At 34.8% G+C, this 18,627-nt stretch overlaps 1 protein-coding gene across 2 annotated transcripts in view; it reads right to left on the reverse strand.

The window, feature by feature from the left end:
• mrc1a (mannose receptor, C type 1a) overlaps positions 1–18,026 on the reverse strand; it is a 68,005-nt gene extending 49,979 nt beyond the window's left edge. The window contains exons 1-3 of one of the 2 annotated variants that reach the window (XM_056462211.1): positions 17,817–18,026; positions 1,705–2,106; positions 1,209–1,382 (exon numbers count right to left, since the gene is read on the reverse strand). In XM_056462211.1, coding sequence (XP_056318186.1) covers positions 1,209–1,382; positions 1,705–2,106; positions 17,817–17,889 — 649 coding nt within the window. In that variant the 5' untranslated portion in view covers positions 17,890–18,026. The remainder of the gene's footprint in view (positions 1–1,208; positions 1,383–1,704; positions 2,107–17,816) is intronic. The other variant, XM_056462212.1, reaches the window with a different exon arrangement.
• Between the last annotated feature and the right edge of the window lie 601 nt (positions 18,027–18,627).

Genomic DNA, 18,627 nt, shown 5'->3' on the forward strand with positions numbered 1-18,627 from the left:
CCCCTGATTCAGGATGCAATTGATGCATTTGATTGAGCAGGTGAACTCATGAAATGAAGCTCCTAAAGTAAGTTTGGGATGATCCTGATCAGTCAGGTGGGTCAGTCATTCATCACGTGTGTATATAAGTAGTGGTCTTTGCACTGTTTCACGTTTTTGACTTTTGTCCGGCCTCCCTCCACCTCCCCATCTCCTCCTCTGTTTTTCAAAATGTGTTGAAAAGGGGGGTTGGAGGGACTTATACTTGGAGCTTGAGTCAAGCCTTGAGCCTCCTCCAAGGAGGCTCCTCTTCTCAGGCATTGATAGCTTGGGCCCCCTGCTTCAGGACAGCAATGCCAAAATCTTTAAGTATGATTGACACAATTGATTAAGCTGGTGAACTCATAATTTATTAAAATGATTTTAAGTTCATTAGTTTTCCGTCTTCTTCCCAATGGCCATCAGCTTTATTACAGTGGCGCCGAAACCCAGGATGTGGAAGAGATGGGGGGCTTACCACTGTCGAGGAAGTCCTGGGAAGTCACTGCCATCTGGCAAGAGCCGAAGACTGCTGCCGGCTACCATGATGGGGAGAAGCAGGGGGTATAAGTGAATGAAGGCCTTACAGCCAAGCATCCTTGAGCCAGAGGAGCCATCGGCTTTCAGCCGGCTTCCAGCCTCCAGACTCGAGACAGGAGGTGAGCAGAGGGGACAGTCATTAGCACTCCCGCCACCAGCCTTGCATGCCCTCATGGCTCTTGGCCCCACCTCACTCACTTCATTCTTCAACATTACTTAAGAATACTCTTTTTTCTTAAGAAAACAAATCATCAGAGACTGAAAATTTTACACTAAACTTGGATACATTTCCGTGATAACCTTCTGTGGCTAAACATCCTTCTGGAGGGTATTGTAATAATTTTCTTGACCATAATTGTGGCTGAATGTTCTGAACTAGCTCATGATATACCTAGTATTTTTATACCAAATAATTTAAATAATCTTAAATCTGAAAGTTCTGTTTTGAAGTTTGAATTTTCCTAAGCTTTTAATTAATTTTTTAATGAAAGAAAGAAACATTTCACTGTAAATCTAATGGATTGAATCTAGAATATAGTAAAGTTCTTTTTTTTAACTAAACTGCAAAAATAACTAAATAAAAAAACTTGTCCATTGATATTATTTTGTGAGAAGCACCTGTAATGTTTTCTTAGGGCAGAATTACTCACTTTTGGTTGGACAAAAGCCCCACTTTTTGTCTGTGTCATAGTCTGTGTCTGTGGAACACCACAGCTGGCCATCTGATCTGCCCTCCACAGTACACTCCGCATACAACTTGTCAGCAAATTTAAATGGGAACTGGCATGGTTTCCCAAATGAATTTCCACCTATTGTATAGATCTCTGCAGAAAATTTATAAACAAAATAAAGGGAAAGCAAGAGAAATGTTTTATATTAGATCTAAACAATTAAACATTGAGAAAGTATTTGCCCTAGCTTAAAAAAATGATAACATTATTAGCATTTTTGCAAGTTTATAATGGCTGGGGTTCCACATAATTCATTTATATTGTCCCAACACAAATCAATTAAGTTAACTTAACACTTTTAACAAATTTATGTGGATTGAACACAAAAAATAAGTTGTCTCAATGAAAGAATTGTGTTTCAGCTCATTTTAAATAAGTAGTTTGAACAAGTAAAAAATAATATTTTTGAGTGTACCTTGATTTCCATGAGAACACAAATCGTCTTTGGTCCCATACACCTGCCAGCGACTCCATGTCCCTGATCCCTTGTACAACATCATATTTGGCTCATTTCGATTTCCATAGTTCATGTGGAGTGGCTGACCCTTTAAACCAAACAATGTCTCATTCTTACATTCCCAAGTTTGCAAGGGACTAAGTGCATTGCAGGGAACAAGGATGATTTTGACCCAGTCCTTGATGTTTTGGGCCGCCAAGCAGAGTTTTAAAGAGAGGCTTATAATTTGTGAAGAGGAAACCCATCGGAAACGTTGGCCCTCAGAAGATACATCGCATTGTGCAGTTTGCAGGACAGTTGCACTCACAGCATTCACACATCTGTTGTGGTCCTCATTGTAGATAAGGAAGTAGCTGGTGTCTGCATGTATGGAAAAACAGATCAGAAACTAAAAGAGTATCAGAATCAGAAAGAGCTTTATTGCCAGGTATGTTCACACATACGAGGAATTTGTTTTCGTGACAGAGCTTCTACAGTGCAACAGGATAACAGAGACAGGACAAAAAACAGATAATAAATATATATTTTTTAAAAATACAAGTAGTGAATGCAATATACAAATTGACAAGTGTATGTACGTGTTTATTACTATATACAACGTTATATGTGCAGCTGTTATGTGCAAATTGACATGTAAAGTGTGTTGTTAAATAAGTGTATATGTGTATAAAAGTGTATAGCAAGTAGTGATGTTGGTTCCACAATTATTATCATCAAGTGTTCATGAGATGGATTGCCTGAGGGAAGAAACTGTTTCTGTGTCGGGCTGTTCTGGTGCGCAGTGCTCTGTAGCGTCGACCAGAAGGTAAAAGTTCAAAGAGGCAGTGTGCTGGGTGTGAGGAGTCCAGAGTGATTTTGGCAGCCCTTCTGCTTGCTCTGGATAAGTACAGTTCTTGGGGAGTAGGAAGGGTTGTACCAGGGATTCGCTCAGCAGTCCGAACTATTCGACATAGTCTTTGGAGATCGTATTTAGTAGCTGAGCTAAACCAGACAGTTATTGATGTGCAGATGACAATGATGGAGGTGTAGAACTGTTTCAGCAGCTCCTTTGGGAGGTTGAACTTCCTCAGCTGACGAAGAAAGTACAGCCTCTCTTGAGCTTTTTTGACAATGTAGTCAATGTGAGTGTCCCACTTCAGGTCCTGAGAGATGGTGGTGCCCAGGAACCTGAATGACTCCACTGCTGCCACAATGCTGTCCATGATGCTCAGTGGGGGGAGAGCAGGGGGGGTTCTCCTGAAGTCCACTATCATCTCCACTGTTTTGAGCGTGTTGAGCTCCAGGTTGTTGTGACTGCACCAGACAGCCAACTCCTTAACCTCCTGTCTGTAAGCAGACTCGTCACCGTCCTGAATGAGGCCGATAAGTGTGGTGTCGTCTGCAAACTTCAAGAGCTTCACAGAGGAGTCTTTTGAAGTGCAGTCATTCGTGTACAGGGAGAAAAGCAGTGGGGAGAGGACACACCCCTGAGGGGCGCCAGTGCTGATTGTGCGGATAATGATAATATAGATGTAAACCTCTTAATGAACAGATCAGGATAGCTTATTTGGAAATTTTATTTTAAAGACAAGTCAAAGCAAGCTTTATTTATAGAGAACACTTTTAATACAATGGTAGTTGATTAAAAGTGCTTTACAAAAAAATAAACAGGGAATATAGTTTAAAATAAGTAAATAAAACACACATATAAAATAACATGCATGCATCACTCTGATGCTACAGAGTAAAAATAAGTCTTTAAATTGTATTTAAGTGTAACATTTTAAAAGTTCCTTTTTTCAAAGTTACTCCAAAAGGGGTAATATAATGTTGGTTTAAAGATATTGTGTATATGGTGTAATGCAATGTGTTCACACAGTTTTTAGTAATGGATGTTTTCCATATACTCTATATAAATCTGGCCATCTCTAGCCCACCAGTCTGAAACATGGTGATTTTTACAACTTGGTGGTTTAGAGACTTGGTGATTCTTTAACTCTGTAATTACGAAACAGATTACAGTTATTTTTTCCCAAATGCTAACACACAATTTTTCAAACTAGTCTGGTTTTTTCAAAATACTTAACACAATTCACAAAACCACACACCCAAACTGCAAAATACCTCATATATCCTGCAAAATGAAGCACTGCAACCAAAACTACACATCGCATTATCAAAATCAAACTTTTGCATGAAATGGCCCAAACAGAACTTCCTGTGACCCCATGACTGCATAGACATCGGAAAACGTTGTCTCCGCGAATTTATTGTAAAACCAGTTTAAATTTAAGTATACACGATAAATAAAACATCATCTACATCATAAAGATGAGCTCGTCAAGTAGATATGCTAAGTCCGGGACAAAACACGATAACTTGAGGGAGAGAGAGGAAAAAAGATGATCGCCGAGTCCTATTCAGACTCGGGCACACACAGAGTCAGCCATTACAGATCTGGTTGGTGAACTTAAACAACTGCGAAAAGAAAATCAACAGGGTCACGTCGGAACGAAAGAGTCTCTGACAAGACTGGAAACTTCAGTCGGAGAATTGAAAGACCAGATATCAAAGCTGGAAACGCGCATCGTGGAGGCCGAAGAACGCATTGGTAACAACGAGGACTCGGTAATGCGACACGGGAGAGCGATTCGACACCTGCTGCTACGGGAGGTAGAATTATCCGCCAGGTGCGATGATCTACAAAACAAACTAAGACGGAATAATTTGAGAATCTATCAAGTACCTGAAAACAGCGAAGAAGGGAAGAATCTCGTTGAGTTCGTAAAAGACTTACTCACTACAACTTTAAACTCTCTGCCCGACGGTGACATAAGAAATAAAAGGGCTCACCGAGCGCTGGCTCCCAAGCCAAAAAATACAGAATCAGCCAGATCAATAGTGGAAAAAATTAACGGAATTTCCTGTGAAAGAAGCAATTTTACACCAGGCCTGGATTCAAAAACAAGTCATGTATAAGGACAAACGAATTTATTTCGACAACGACTACTCTCCTGATCTGCAGAGAAAAAGGGCTCATGTGCGAGATGTGATCAGACAACTCAAAACGAAGAATGTAAGGGCACGGAGCTTCTACCCCGCACAACTGAAGATCAGCCTGGATTCTGGCGACAAAACTTTCTATACCCTGACGGAAGCTGCGCCAACACTTCGGGAGCTCGGCATTAAGATGCCTGGGAGTGAGCATGACGCCCTGGAGACGGAGCTGTCAAAAGCGCAGTGGCAGATGCGGAGAAGTGGCCGTCGTAGGATTAATCAAACTACGCTTTCAGATGTGGATGTCAAAGCTTTCTTTTCCGATTAAAAAATGTGATCTCGCTTTCACAAACATATTGGCAAGGAATATAATTAATGTTATACTCTCCCTATCATTGTTGTAGATTTGAGGTAAGAACTGAAATTTTCTACTACGAGGATTAACAACGAGACTGTGATCTAACTGATATATACCGTGACTACATTAGGACATAATGATGGTTTTTCAATAATGGCGGACATTAAAACGTTTCATGGGTGGACTACACTCGCCCGCCAGGCCGCGACCATTTCAAAGGAGATGTGGGAGTAATAAGGTCGCACACATGCGAAGTGTTTCTTTCCCAGAGAGACCGAGTCACAACTCTCTGCCCACTTTCAATCGGGAGCTGGTTGCTTTTCTATATTTATGTCCGGTCGATTTTTTTTCATGGGAAGCGCAACCAGCGAGATGTGAAGTTCAGTTCAATGTTCAAGTTCATTTTTCTTTATTTTTTGACAGCAGCAGATATTGCGTTTTAAGTATACACTTGAATAGAGACAGTAATGCTAGCGTTTTTTTTTTGTTTTTTTTTTGCCTTTGTAAATTCAAAGGAGCACTTCTAATTAATAGTCATGGAGAGTTTAACTTGCGTTAGCTATAATGTGAAGGGAATTACGGGCCCGGTGAAGAGGAAAAAATACTGAATCAGCTTAAGACACTAAAATGTGGTGTTGCAATGTTACAGGAGACTCATCTCTCAGACAAAGAACATCTAAAGCTGAAAAGAGAATGGGTGGATGAGGTCTTTAGTGCATCATATGGTGAAGGTAGAAAAAGGGGGGTTGCCATACTGATTAATAAAATAGTTTACTTCACAGAGGACAAAACTATTAAAGATAAAAATGGAAGATATGTCATGGGTGTGGGGACAATAAGGGGTATTAAAATAACTTTTTTAAATCTATATGCACCAAACGAAGATTGTCCAAATTTTTTAAAGAAAATTTCATTACTTGTGGCAGATAAAGCAGAAGGGATTTTAGTGATAGGTGGAGATTTTAATTGTGTCCTAAACTCGTACATGGATAGGCTTCCGATAGAAAAGAGACCCCTGTCACGTAAAACAAATACAGCTTTGGGGATGATGAGTGAACTGGGGCTGATTGATATTTGGAGATATCTCCATCCAAAAGAGAAAGATTTTACATTTATGTCAAAACCACATAGAAGCTATTCTAGACTGGACCTTTTCTGCATTTCAAAAACTGATGTGCACAGAGTAATAGAGTGCAACATAGAGTCCATTACTTTGTCAGATCATAGTCCTGTTGTTTTAAAATTACATGTGGGCCAATGTTTAAATATTGGAGATTCAATGTTTCAATACTTAATAATGAAAAACACAAAAAAGAAATACAGCAAGAATGGGAAGATTATATTAAAACAAATGATAATGGATCTGTCACTCCATCTATCTTATGGGACGCTGCCAAAGCAGTAATGAAAGGAAAGATTATTGCACTTACATCCAGAATAAAAAAGCAAAGGGAAATCAAACGAATCGAAATTGAGAAGGAAATAAAACGATTAGAATATCAACATAAAAATACTGGAAATAAAAATCTCCTGGAGCAGTTGAAGCAAACTAGACAAAAACTAGATGACCTACTGACTCATAGGGCAGAAGGTGCTCTAAGATATACAAATAGAAAATATTATGAATTTGGTAATAGGGCAAGTCGGCTGCTTTCTTTCCAATTACTTAAGGCCCAGTCTAGTCGAGCTATCCCAAAAATTAAGCATCCATATACAGGTATAACAACATCACAACCTAAATAAATTGCAAATGCATTTAAAGACTACTATAAAAAATTATATGAAAAAGATGAACAGTTAAATAAGGAAGAAAAAATAAAAAAAAATTTGGATTCTATTCAACTTAACAGACTAACAGACGAGGACTCTGGGGTAATGGTTATTCCTATAACAGAGGAGGAAATCAAGAAAAGTATTGGAAACCTCAAGAATAGTAAATCCCCGGGAGTAGATGGCTTTCCTGGAGAATTTTACAAGGTCTTCATAAATGAGCTAACCCCAATTCTATGTCAAATGTACAATTATGCATTAGAGAAAGGAGATCCACCAAAGTCATGGGCAGAAGCAGTAATAACAGTTATCCATAAAGCAGGAAAAGATCCCACTCTGTGTACAAGTTATAGACCCATAAGTTTACTCTGCCAGGATCTAAAAATTTTAACTTCAATTTTAGCAGAGAGAATCCAAACACATATTAGAAAATTATTAAAGCCAGACCAGACCGGATTTGTTAGTGGACGCCATGGTACTGATAATGTTAGGAGGGTACTAAATATACAAATGATTGCAGAAAAGAGAAAAGTCCCCTCAATGTTACTTAGTTTAGACGCAGAAAAAGCGTTTGATCGATTGGATTGGACATACTTAAATCAAACACTAGCATATATGGGATTTCATAGCACATTTATTAAATGGATACAAATATTCTATCAAAATCCTAAATCGAGAGTTCGGGTGAATGGTCACTGCTCAGAGTTTTTTGATTTGGGAAGGGGAACTAGACAGGGAGATGCTATGTCTCCTGTTTTGTTCACTCTAAGCATTGAACCATTAGCTGAGAGTATAAGAGGCAATCAACATATACAAGGAATTACAGATGAGAATGAAGATTGTCAAAAGATTGCTCTATATACTGACGATGTATTATTATTTATTGAGAATCCAATTTCTTCAATACCAGCTGTTTTAGATTGTCTAGAAATTTATGAATCCATTTCTGGATATAAAATCAACTCCACTAAATCAGAAGCACTTATGATTACTGGAGTCTGGCCGGTAGAACTAAATAACAGAGCGTCATTCAGGTGGTCAAAACAGGGATTTACATATTTAGGAGTTGCCATTACACACAGAATTTCACAGCTATATCAGGCAAATTATGATAAACTAATTATGATGAACTAACACAGTTAAAAAGGATTTACAGAGGTGGGAGGTGCTACCACTATCATTGTTTGGTCGGATTGAAACAATAAGAATGAATATTTTACCTAGATTTCTTTTTTTATTTCAGTCCCTACCCATATGGATTCCTGTATCCACATTTAACATCTTAGATAAACTTATATCTAGATTCATCTGGCAGAACAGACAACCCAGAATAAGATTAAAAACGTTAATTTTAGGAAAAGATAAGGGAGGGCTACGTCTCCCAAATTTAAGATATTATTATTGGGCCGCTCAGCTCACAGCTATAGTGGACTGGATAAACAATGAGGCTGAAAGGGGATGGGTGAGCATGGAACAGGCTTCTGTACCAAATGTACCTCTTTCAGCATTAGCCTTTATGACACAACAATCTCAGAAAAAGATTCAAATAAAAAAATGTGTGTTAAACAGACTCTGAGAATTTGGACAACAGTTAAGAAAAAACTAAGAGGAATGGCAACCGTATCAAGAGTTATGTCTATAGCAGATAACCCTGAGTTCTTACCATCCAAATGGGATGCCACTTTTAAAACATGGTGCGATAAGGGACTTATGATAATTGATCAGTTATTTAATGAAAACACTATGCACTCATTCTCTTATCTTAAAGACAAATTTATGTTGTCATCAAGCGATTTCTTTCGATACTTACAATTAAGAAGCTATATTACAAATCATAAAGAAAAGGAAATATTCAAAAAAGTCCCAACTAATGTGGAACAGTTTTTATTGATATAAAAAACAAAAAGGATTACATAAAAGACACATATCACAGATATATAATAGCCTAATTCTGGATTCAACAGATAACACCCTTCAAATTAAAGAAAAATGGGAATCTGAACTTAATGAAAAAAATGAGGATGATATTTGGGAAAACATATGTTCAGAAGCTCATAAGGGGATCAACAGCCATAACTGGAAAGAGTTTGACTGGAAAACAAAAATTAGGTTTTTTAGAACACCATTGATGGTCTCCAAATATACTAACCGTCCACAGTCAGAAGAATGCTGGAGGGGTTGCGGAAATGTGGGTAATCACGCACATATATATTTGGAATGTCCGAAGATATTTGCATTTTGGCAAGGGGTAAACATTGAGATAATGAAAATTATGCAGGTAGATCTACCTTTTACTCCCCTGTTTTTCTTGCTTGAAGGGATACCCCAGGATATATATAATAAAAACCAGAGATATATACTACATATACTTTTACTCAGTGCAAGAAAGACCATAACATTAAATTGGATGAAGCCACACCCTCCAACAATAGTACAGTGGATAGAAAAACTTGAATGTATATATAGAATGGAGTATATGACTGCTCAACTTCAAATAAAACTGGATATTTTTAAACAAAGATGGGCACCTGTTACGTTGTATCTGAATAGGACATAGTATTTCTAGCTCTATTGAAACTGAAACTATTGTATGTGTTTTTTGTTTTTTTTTTTGGTTAATAATCGCTGCTGTCACTGAATGTTCTGTTCTGTAAAATGTTTTAATGTATATTTCATTCATATAACCAGATTTTTTCCTAACAAACTACATACTGTTGGGTATAATGAAAAGCACCCCTAACTTTAGAATGCTTTGCCATAGTACTAAAATATGTATCAGATTGTTCACATGCACAGAAATATTTGCAGATACACACATGCTGTTGCAACATTTTTTAAAATATATATTTTATTATATATATATATATATATATATATATATATATATATATATATATATATATATATATATATATATATACGTATATATATATATATATATATATATATATATATATATATATATATATATATATATATATATATATATTATTATTATTATTATTATATATATTTTTTATATATATACACGAAATCGCATCACATGATTGCGTGAGACCAATCGACGATCAAAACATGACCTCTCTGGACAGAAATTAATAATATGGACCAATCACTTGCTTTTTTACTGTCTTATCATCTTGTTTAATCCCGCCCCTGTTCGCAGTGCTGTACTACAGAATTTCGCTAGCTCAAACTCTAGTGTGACTGCAGCTTTGCGCAGAGAACTGTTTTCAGTGCATTTAAAGTGTCATTTTGAAATGCAAAATGTGTTTAGACTTTTGAATACTTAAGAAGTTTGCTTCTATATATAGCCCTTTCAACACGAAGAGACTACCCCAATCATGGGAATTTCTTCCTCTCAAATTCTTTCTTCAAGCATGAACGACCATACATTTCAACTATCAATCCCAGAGATTAGTCAACTGGCTCCAGTGCAGTGGGATTAAGCAGACAGCCGTAATAAAGAATTTCCACAATTTTTGGAACTATCCTTCTGAACTGTTCTAATTTTCAAAAGTCAGATTCCCTTTTCCTTTGAAGTGTTGTACCTGGTACTGGTTTCCTGTGATTTTTCCAAAAGTCTACCTATTTAAAATCATGACTATTGTAAGTAAAAAAATGATCACTAAAACATAGCTACAATAAGTTGTGCCTAATCTTGAAGACTGAATAAAAATAATACATGATACTTCTGTAACAGAAAAACCTACACTGTAAAAAAAAAAAAAAAAAAAAAAAAAACGATTATTTTCTGCCAGCAGAGGCACCAGAAAATTACCGGAAAAAAACTGTCAGAATAAAAAAATGTAGATAATTTCTTGTTCCATAATTACAAGTTATTAAAGATTTTAACTAATTGTACAGGTTATTACTGCCATTTTACAAATTTTTACTGCAATTGCAAACATTACTGTCATTTCACAATTTATCACTATATATATATATATATATATATATATATATATATATATATATATAAAATTTATGTAATTATACAGACAATGTGATACGGATAATTACTGTAATTATGCAGGTTATTAATGTAATTATACAGATTAGTTTATGTAATTATGCACGAAATCTCAAAATAATCCATAAAATTTTCCACTTTTAACAAACCTTTAAAACTGGGAAAAAAAAAAAAATAATAAAAAATAAGGAATGATTGAAAAAAAAAAAAAAAAAAATCTTAGGTACAAATAATTGCTGTTGTCATAAGACACTGTAAATATAACTATAACATACTTTAACAAATATTTTAAGGATATGTAGGTTAAACTCCAAAACAATTTTCTTGAGAAAAAAAAAGAAAACTTAGAGCTATTTTCTTTTCAAATAACACATTTGGTCATCCTTTAACAACAAATACAAGGTTAGTGCCATGAGAGGACGCCTGCACAACAAAGTTGAGGATCAAATGGTTTATTAACAGAATCATCTTGCAATTAAAGGCTGAAACAGGAACAAAAAGGTGCACAGATAATCCCAAGAGTAAAGGCGGCAACAAAATAACAACGCAAATGGGTCAAACAAGCCATGATAAGGAAAACCCCATCATAATACTCACTAAACAGTTTAAGACTCAAAAACGATGTGTTTGTGTGTGCTGAGTTTATAGTCCTTGAAATCAGACCATAATGATCTTCTGACTGTGTGTGTAATCAGTTAGAATTAGGAACCCGGGTGTACTAGGTGCCTGCTGGTAGTTGTAGTTCTTTAAAGTAATATGTGTGTAGTTTTCCAGCGATCTGCAGCCACTAGATCACTGTGATCGTCACAGTTCGCATAGCAACTTTGTTAGAGTAGTAAAATAAACATTTCATAGTTTACAGTGCATGCATTATATGCAGCCTACAAACAATAGGCTATTATTTCACTTTATTAACCTCAAGTTAATCTTCATATGTTTACTATCTACACCAAAAACAATTTGACTGAATTTTTGTTTCCCTATTTTTACAGGTAAATATCTGTAAATATTAACGTAAAATTATGTGTTACTCTCTAAAAATACATAAAATGTCCTTTAAAAAGCAGAAAAATAACGTAATACCAAATTACAAGCAAAATGTCACGATCACCAGCGATCATACTCCCTAGATTGCTGGCTCTCTCACACATTCACATGGACTACAACTTATGGACTACATATTCAGTCATGCCACACACACCCACCTGCTCCAAGTCTCCAATCATTAGACTCCACAGCTGATGCTGCTTCTGGACTAATTACACACACTACTTTAGCAGCACACACACTCATTTCCTTGCTGAGTCTTGTTATCTGTAAAGTGACATTTCAATGCGTTTCCTAGTTTTGTTTGCCCGTGTATTTACCTCGCCTTGTTTATCATGGTCTCCCTGTCTGCAGCCTGCCTTCCGACCTTTAGCCTGTTATAGTGACTACAATTCTGGATTGCCTTTATACATCTGTTTGCACCTGTGTTGACCTTTGCTTGCCTGACTACTGAATAAACCTGCACGTGGATCCTAACTTCAGTTGTCTGTGTCATTCCCCGTGTTACACAATAACTGTAAATTTAATGTTAGAATTTATTACAGAACATATCTGTAAAACATCAGGTATAATGAAGAAAATTAAATTCTGTAAAAAAAAAAAAAAAACAGACAATTACCTGTAAAATGTTTTTTTTTTTTTTCTACAGTGTACTTCCGTAAAAGGCTTTCCAGTATGAGCACTGTCAATACAGTACTTTTAATATGTTAAGTGATTATGCTTGCATGAAATTTGTTAATATGCTCAATTAAAACAAAATACAGGATACCAAACACATTGAAGGATAGGCTATCCAAATTCAATATTTTACAGTGGTAACAAAAATAGATATTCACTATATTGCTATTACCAGCATGACTGAATAAGGTAGCTACTGTACACTTGCCTACTTCTGTGGAGAGAGAGAGAGATATCTCATTGGCTCTGGTCTTTCATCCGATGTTGTTGATGTTGACTGCTATAGATCCCTCCAGCAGGAAACTGTATACTCAGAAATGGCAGCACTTTGCTTGATGTGAGCAAAGCAATCTTGAACCAGTCCACTGATTCTAGCTACTACATTCTTGCAGAAGTATATCTTTCAGTAGAATTGGCCACTGCTACTCTCAAAGTATGTGGCATGATCATCCATACGTGTAAAAAAAAGCATTATAAATTCTTACATACATTTGTATACTGTGAATCCATTGTTAATTTTTATTTACAAGGATTCAATTTTAGCTTTATCTATCTATCTATCTATCTATCTATCTATACAGAGATGTATAAAGTACTAGAGACCCAGACTTGAGTAAAAGTACAAGTGCTCTATCAAAAAAGTGACTTGAGTAGAAGTTGAAGTGCTCTTTAAGCACCATACTTAAGTGGAAGTACTAATGTATTGCAAGTAGTTTACTTTAAAATTTACTACTCAAGTACTACAAGTAAAAGTACAAGCATTGTGTAATGTAGTTATTGAAGAAAGCAGTCAAAAGACATCATATTGTTTTGTTTATTTTATCTTTTTGGGGGCACGTGATTAAGCAAAATGAAAAGAAACATGGTTTACGATTTATATGAACTAGAATAACGCTTTTATCTCGCACTTGAATCACAGATCTGACAGATTATAACAGCTTTACACACACCTTTCAAAGTTGTGTGTCACAAAAACACTCTGTAATCCACTCAAAACGCTATTGAAACCCATTTTTGGATCGCAAATTACCAGTTAAATGCTGTAAACGAAAGCTCTAAACATTCTACAGGAAGACGCTGGTCACTTTGACGCCCTCCATGCAGCAGCCAAGAAATAGGTCCATAATTGTAACGAGTAGGGGTGTGAATCTACACTGGTCTCACGGTTTAGTTTGGTTACGATTATCATGCCATCGATTCGATTCAATTCGATATCTCGCTGCATCTCGGTGCATTGATGATGCTTTCAATACATAATTAGATTTTTTCTTCACAACACAAGCATTTTTTTTATTAAAATCTATAAATATATTTATGTATTATTTTTAATAAAATTTTGTTCTTTAATACAGCAGTAAGATATATGAACTGTACCCTTAATTTGACCTGCTCAAAGAAAACGCTCTTTCTGAATGTATCAAACAAAACTCCAACACATGCACAGAAGAAAGCTTGAGCATTTATAGCTAATAAACTAATGTAAATATTATTACGCTTGCTTTTTGAATGCTGATGGTTATGATTGGTTATTGTCTTCACCTGCTCAACAGAAAGGGCTGCGATCAGCTATAGAAATAAAAGTGCTGTTTACCGATGGCGGGAAGATCCACAAGTATCGCTTTAAAGGCCAAGAGGAGAGGAAAAGTTCCTCACAAACAGGTCAGCGGATCAAATGTCCAAAAGCAGCTTGTGTGCTGTGCCTCCTTCATTGTCAACGAAAGACTGTCCAGCAAACTCGAAAGCAGTTAAATTGTGCACAATTATCTATTTTTTAAGTAGTTAGAGCGTTATTTACTCGCCCTCGCGTCCTTCGCCATAGTATTCTACTGCGACATTGCGCATAGGAAATAAATGACGTCAGTACATAATAACCGGTTATGATCTATATATAATATATATATATATATATATATATATATATATATATATATATATAATATTGAATTGTGGCCAAACATCTGCACTTTGTTATCATCTGTCATCATTAAATTTTTTTACATTTAACATTAATGACCATAGTTTTATTTCCTGCAACCACAATAAGTCCAAAAAATACAACCAACCAGTAACAAAGGAACCAACCAACCAACCAACATATATACAGTACATACATACACATACATACATACATACATGCATTTTTTTACTTCTGATGTAGTAACTACCTTCATTTAAGTTAATCATTACAATAAATGCTTGAGAATAGCTTTGAAGAACAGTCCATAAATACTGTATCAGTGCTCAACTATCAAACCTTTTTTGTGGGGTCTAACGGAATCAATAATTTCAATCAATCAATCAATCAGTCATATTTTGTGCTATTTTTTGCAGAAACAGAAAACTTCAAAGTCAATATCCACAACTGTTATGTACATCTGTCAGCCCATCTCTCCCTCGAGTCCTTCCAATTTTTACACTGATTAAAGCAGTATGTAGTTTTCACAAACCATATACACTACATACACACATTTAAAGAAACCCCCAACTAGCAGCACTCATGCATTTAGTTTCAATGAGATCTTGTTCCTTTGCTAACTCAAAACAGAGAACAATTCTACTTTGCCAGATCTTATATATTTTCCCAGAGACTGAAAACAAATTCAAACCCGTATATATACATATATATTTGGATAAGCATTCATTTCTAAACTCCACTGAAAACTAGATTTGATCAATGCCTCCATGTGCTTTTATACTTATAGTTTTTTTTAGTGCAGATTTTCAGCCTAAACATTTTATTTAGCTTTTATATAAAGCTATTTATGGATTTACTAATTTGTCAGACAGTGAGACTTACAAAGACTTACAAGTTGTAACAGGGTGGTGTTTACCCAATAGATAAATAAACATACTGTGCTATGTAGAATAAAAAATAAATTGAGCTAAGAACTGAGGAAATATAGCTACTATTTAAAGTAAACTGGATTTAAATTAATTGTGTAAAATCTGACTTTTTAACCACGTGTTACAACTAACCCTCTGTCTGATACAACTTGCCCTGCAAGGGGTAAATAGTAACATTTATACTCCTGACATTTTTGGCAAACTGCACAGAAACCATAGATCCGGCGATCATACAACCAGTGCTCATGTGTATGAGAGGCTTGTATGTTGTTGGTAAAAAATAAATGGTTTGTCTAACCCCCTTATTTTCCAAAACCAAAACCAAAAAGTGTTACTTTGTGCCCCGCTCTCCCCTATGTTTTAAAGCTATGCAATGTTTTTTTAAAGAACAATCCTTATTGAGTGATATTATAAAACAAACATGGCTAATATAACATCACAAAATATAACATCACAATTTGTTGATGACTTAAATATATCATTTATCCAAAAATGAAAATTATGTTATTATTTAATATACAGTTGAAGTCAGAATTATTAGCCCCCCTTTAAATTTAAATATTTCCCAAATTATGTTTAACAGAGCAAGGACATTTTCACAGTATGTCTAATAATATTTTTTCTTGTGGAGAAATTATTTTTTATTATTATTTCAGCTAGAATAAAAGCCATTTTTAATTAAAAAAATTTTAAATAATTTTTTTAATAAAACGGGTCAAAATTATTAGCCCCTTTAAGCTATATTTTGTTTCGATAGTCTACAGAACAAACCATCGTTATACAATAATTTGCGTAATTACCCTAACCTGCCTAGTTATCTTAATTAACCTAGTTACATTAACCTAAGCCTTTAAATGTCACTTTAAGCTGTATAGAAGTGCCTTGAAAAATATCTAGTCAAATATTATTTACTGTCATCATGGCAAAGATAAAATCAGTTATTAGTGATGAGTTATTAAAATTATTATGTTTAGAAATGTGTTGATGTGTGAAAAAAAGAAATGTGTTGATAAAATCTTCAAAAAAAATTGGATATATATATATATATATATATATATTCATTATTGGACTTGTGGGGGAAACCGGAGCACCCATGCAAAACACAGAAACACCAATTAATCCAATCGAGGCTCGAACCAGCGACCTTCTTGCTGTGCTACCCACTGCACCACCACATCCATATACTGTATATATAGGCTGCCACCATGCAGCTCACATATATCTGGATGAAACTGTACTCTAGTTTGAGTGTCAGAGAACCAAATTCATAATTAAAATGTCATAAAATTTTAATGTAATTTAAATTTGTCATGTAATTTGATGTTTAAGAGAGCAAAGATTGACTACAGACCAAACCACAGTTATCCAATGACTTGCCAGAAGCAATAACTTGCCTAATTAACATAATTAACCTAGTTAAGACATTGCATTTTAAGCTGGCAGATCTGTATCTTTCAAAATAACTATTAAAATATTATGTACTGATATACTGCCATCGTGACAAAGACAAATTAAATTAGTTATTAGAAAGTAGTTATTTAAAATATTATGTTTAAAAATGTGTTGAAAAGTGAAAAACGCTTAAGAAGGGCATATGTGGTCTGGGCAATGCTTCTGTATATTTTTTGATAATCCACTTTGCCTTCTCTGCCATATTAAGAAAAACTTAGAAACACTTTTAATAAATAGGTTTTCCTTTTTTCCTGCCAATTTCTGTTTAACTGAAAGATTTTTTCAACACATTTACAAATATTATAGTTTTAATAACTAATAACTGATTTCTTTTATCTTTGCCATGATGACAGTCCATAATATTTGACTAGATATTTTTCAAGATAATAGTATTCAGCTTAAAGTGACATTTAAAGGCTTAAGTTAACTAGGTTAATTAAGCAAGTTATGGTAATTAAGCAAGTTACTGTATGACTGTGGTTTGTTCAGTAGACTATTGAAAAAAATATAGCTTAAAAGGGCTAATAATCTAAATGAAATAAAACGAATACGACTTTTTCCTGAAGAAAAAAAATATTATAGAAAATACTGTGAAAAAACACCTTGCTCTGTTATTCATTTGGGCAGTATTTAAAAGGTAATCATTTTGACTACAACTGTATATTATAACATGCCAGCAACTGGCAGTTTTTTTCTTATTCTTTCAAATCAATTTATTAAATAGATTAAATAAAATCTAGCAGCTATAATGCAAGTACATATCTGAGTATATCTTAAATGTTTTACATATTTTAATCACCAGCAGAGTAAGATGATTTACATTAAACAATAAAGAAAACAATGGATAGTATATTCCTATCACTAGCATGTCTTACTAAAAAATATTTTAAAAATAATGTTTCAGTCTAGACAATTCCAAATATTGCAGGTCACAGTTAAATTCTCATTAACAAACATAAATCTGTGTCATACCTGTTTGACTTGAAAGTTGCAAGGCAATTTTTAAAAATAGCAACACAAACAGTGGATTGTCAAATTTCCTCATTTCTGTCTTTAAATCAGCAATCCAGGCAGGAATCCCCCACAGTGTGTTTGAAGTGCGGGAGGTTTTGCAGGCTATATACACTTTTTTGTTGTAAAATTTGTGTATCCTGTCATGTGGTTGAAAAGGGGGCTGTTCATTTAAGTCATTCATTTAACAGGGAGTGATAAATGTCAAATGATCTTCTTTTACATTAGTATTCATTGAGATAATTAAATATAGTCAAACATTTGCAGTGGGTCACATTCCTAAAAAGAAACTGCAGTTTCTGTATTGTATCATGTCTTGGCCATGTGAACACACTACTTTCTGTTTACACATAGTGCTAACATTTAAATATATTTAATATTCTCATTTTACACTTGCACAACAAAATGAATCCATAAGTCTATTTAACTGATACATTCTGATAAAAAACTACATTTTACTTAATCAGTGCTGTTAAAATAACCACATGGAATTTTAAATACAGTCATGAAATTTCACTTGAAGTTTTCCTGCTGGTCAACTGTATAACACTGTCATGGAGCTTCTCCCTGACAAAGACCTTAACTTGAGGTCTAGCATAAAAAAAAAAACTTGAAACAATAATAAGTTTTAATTTGTATATGTGGCAAGAAGTACTGCAAAGCTCTCAGTTCCTGGTGTTTTTCTTTCAGCTGAAAAAAAAAATGCTGATTTGCTAGAATGGAAACACAATGGCAATTCTAGAGAAAATGAAGCTCAGCAAAAAGGAAATGA

This window comes from Danio aesculapii, chromosome 7 (assembly GCF_903798145.1).
Source record: "Danio aesculapii chromosome 7, fDanAes4.1, whole genome shotgun sequence".
NCBI classification, from domain to species: Eukaryota; Metazoa; Chordata; class Actinopteri; order Cypriniformes; family Danionidae; genus Danio; species Danio aesculapii.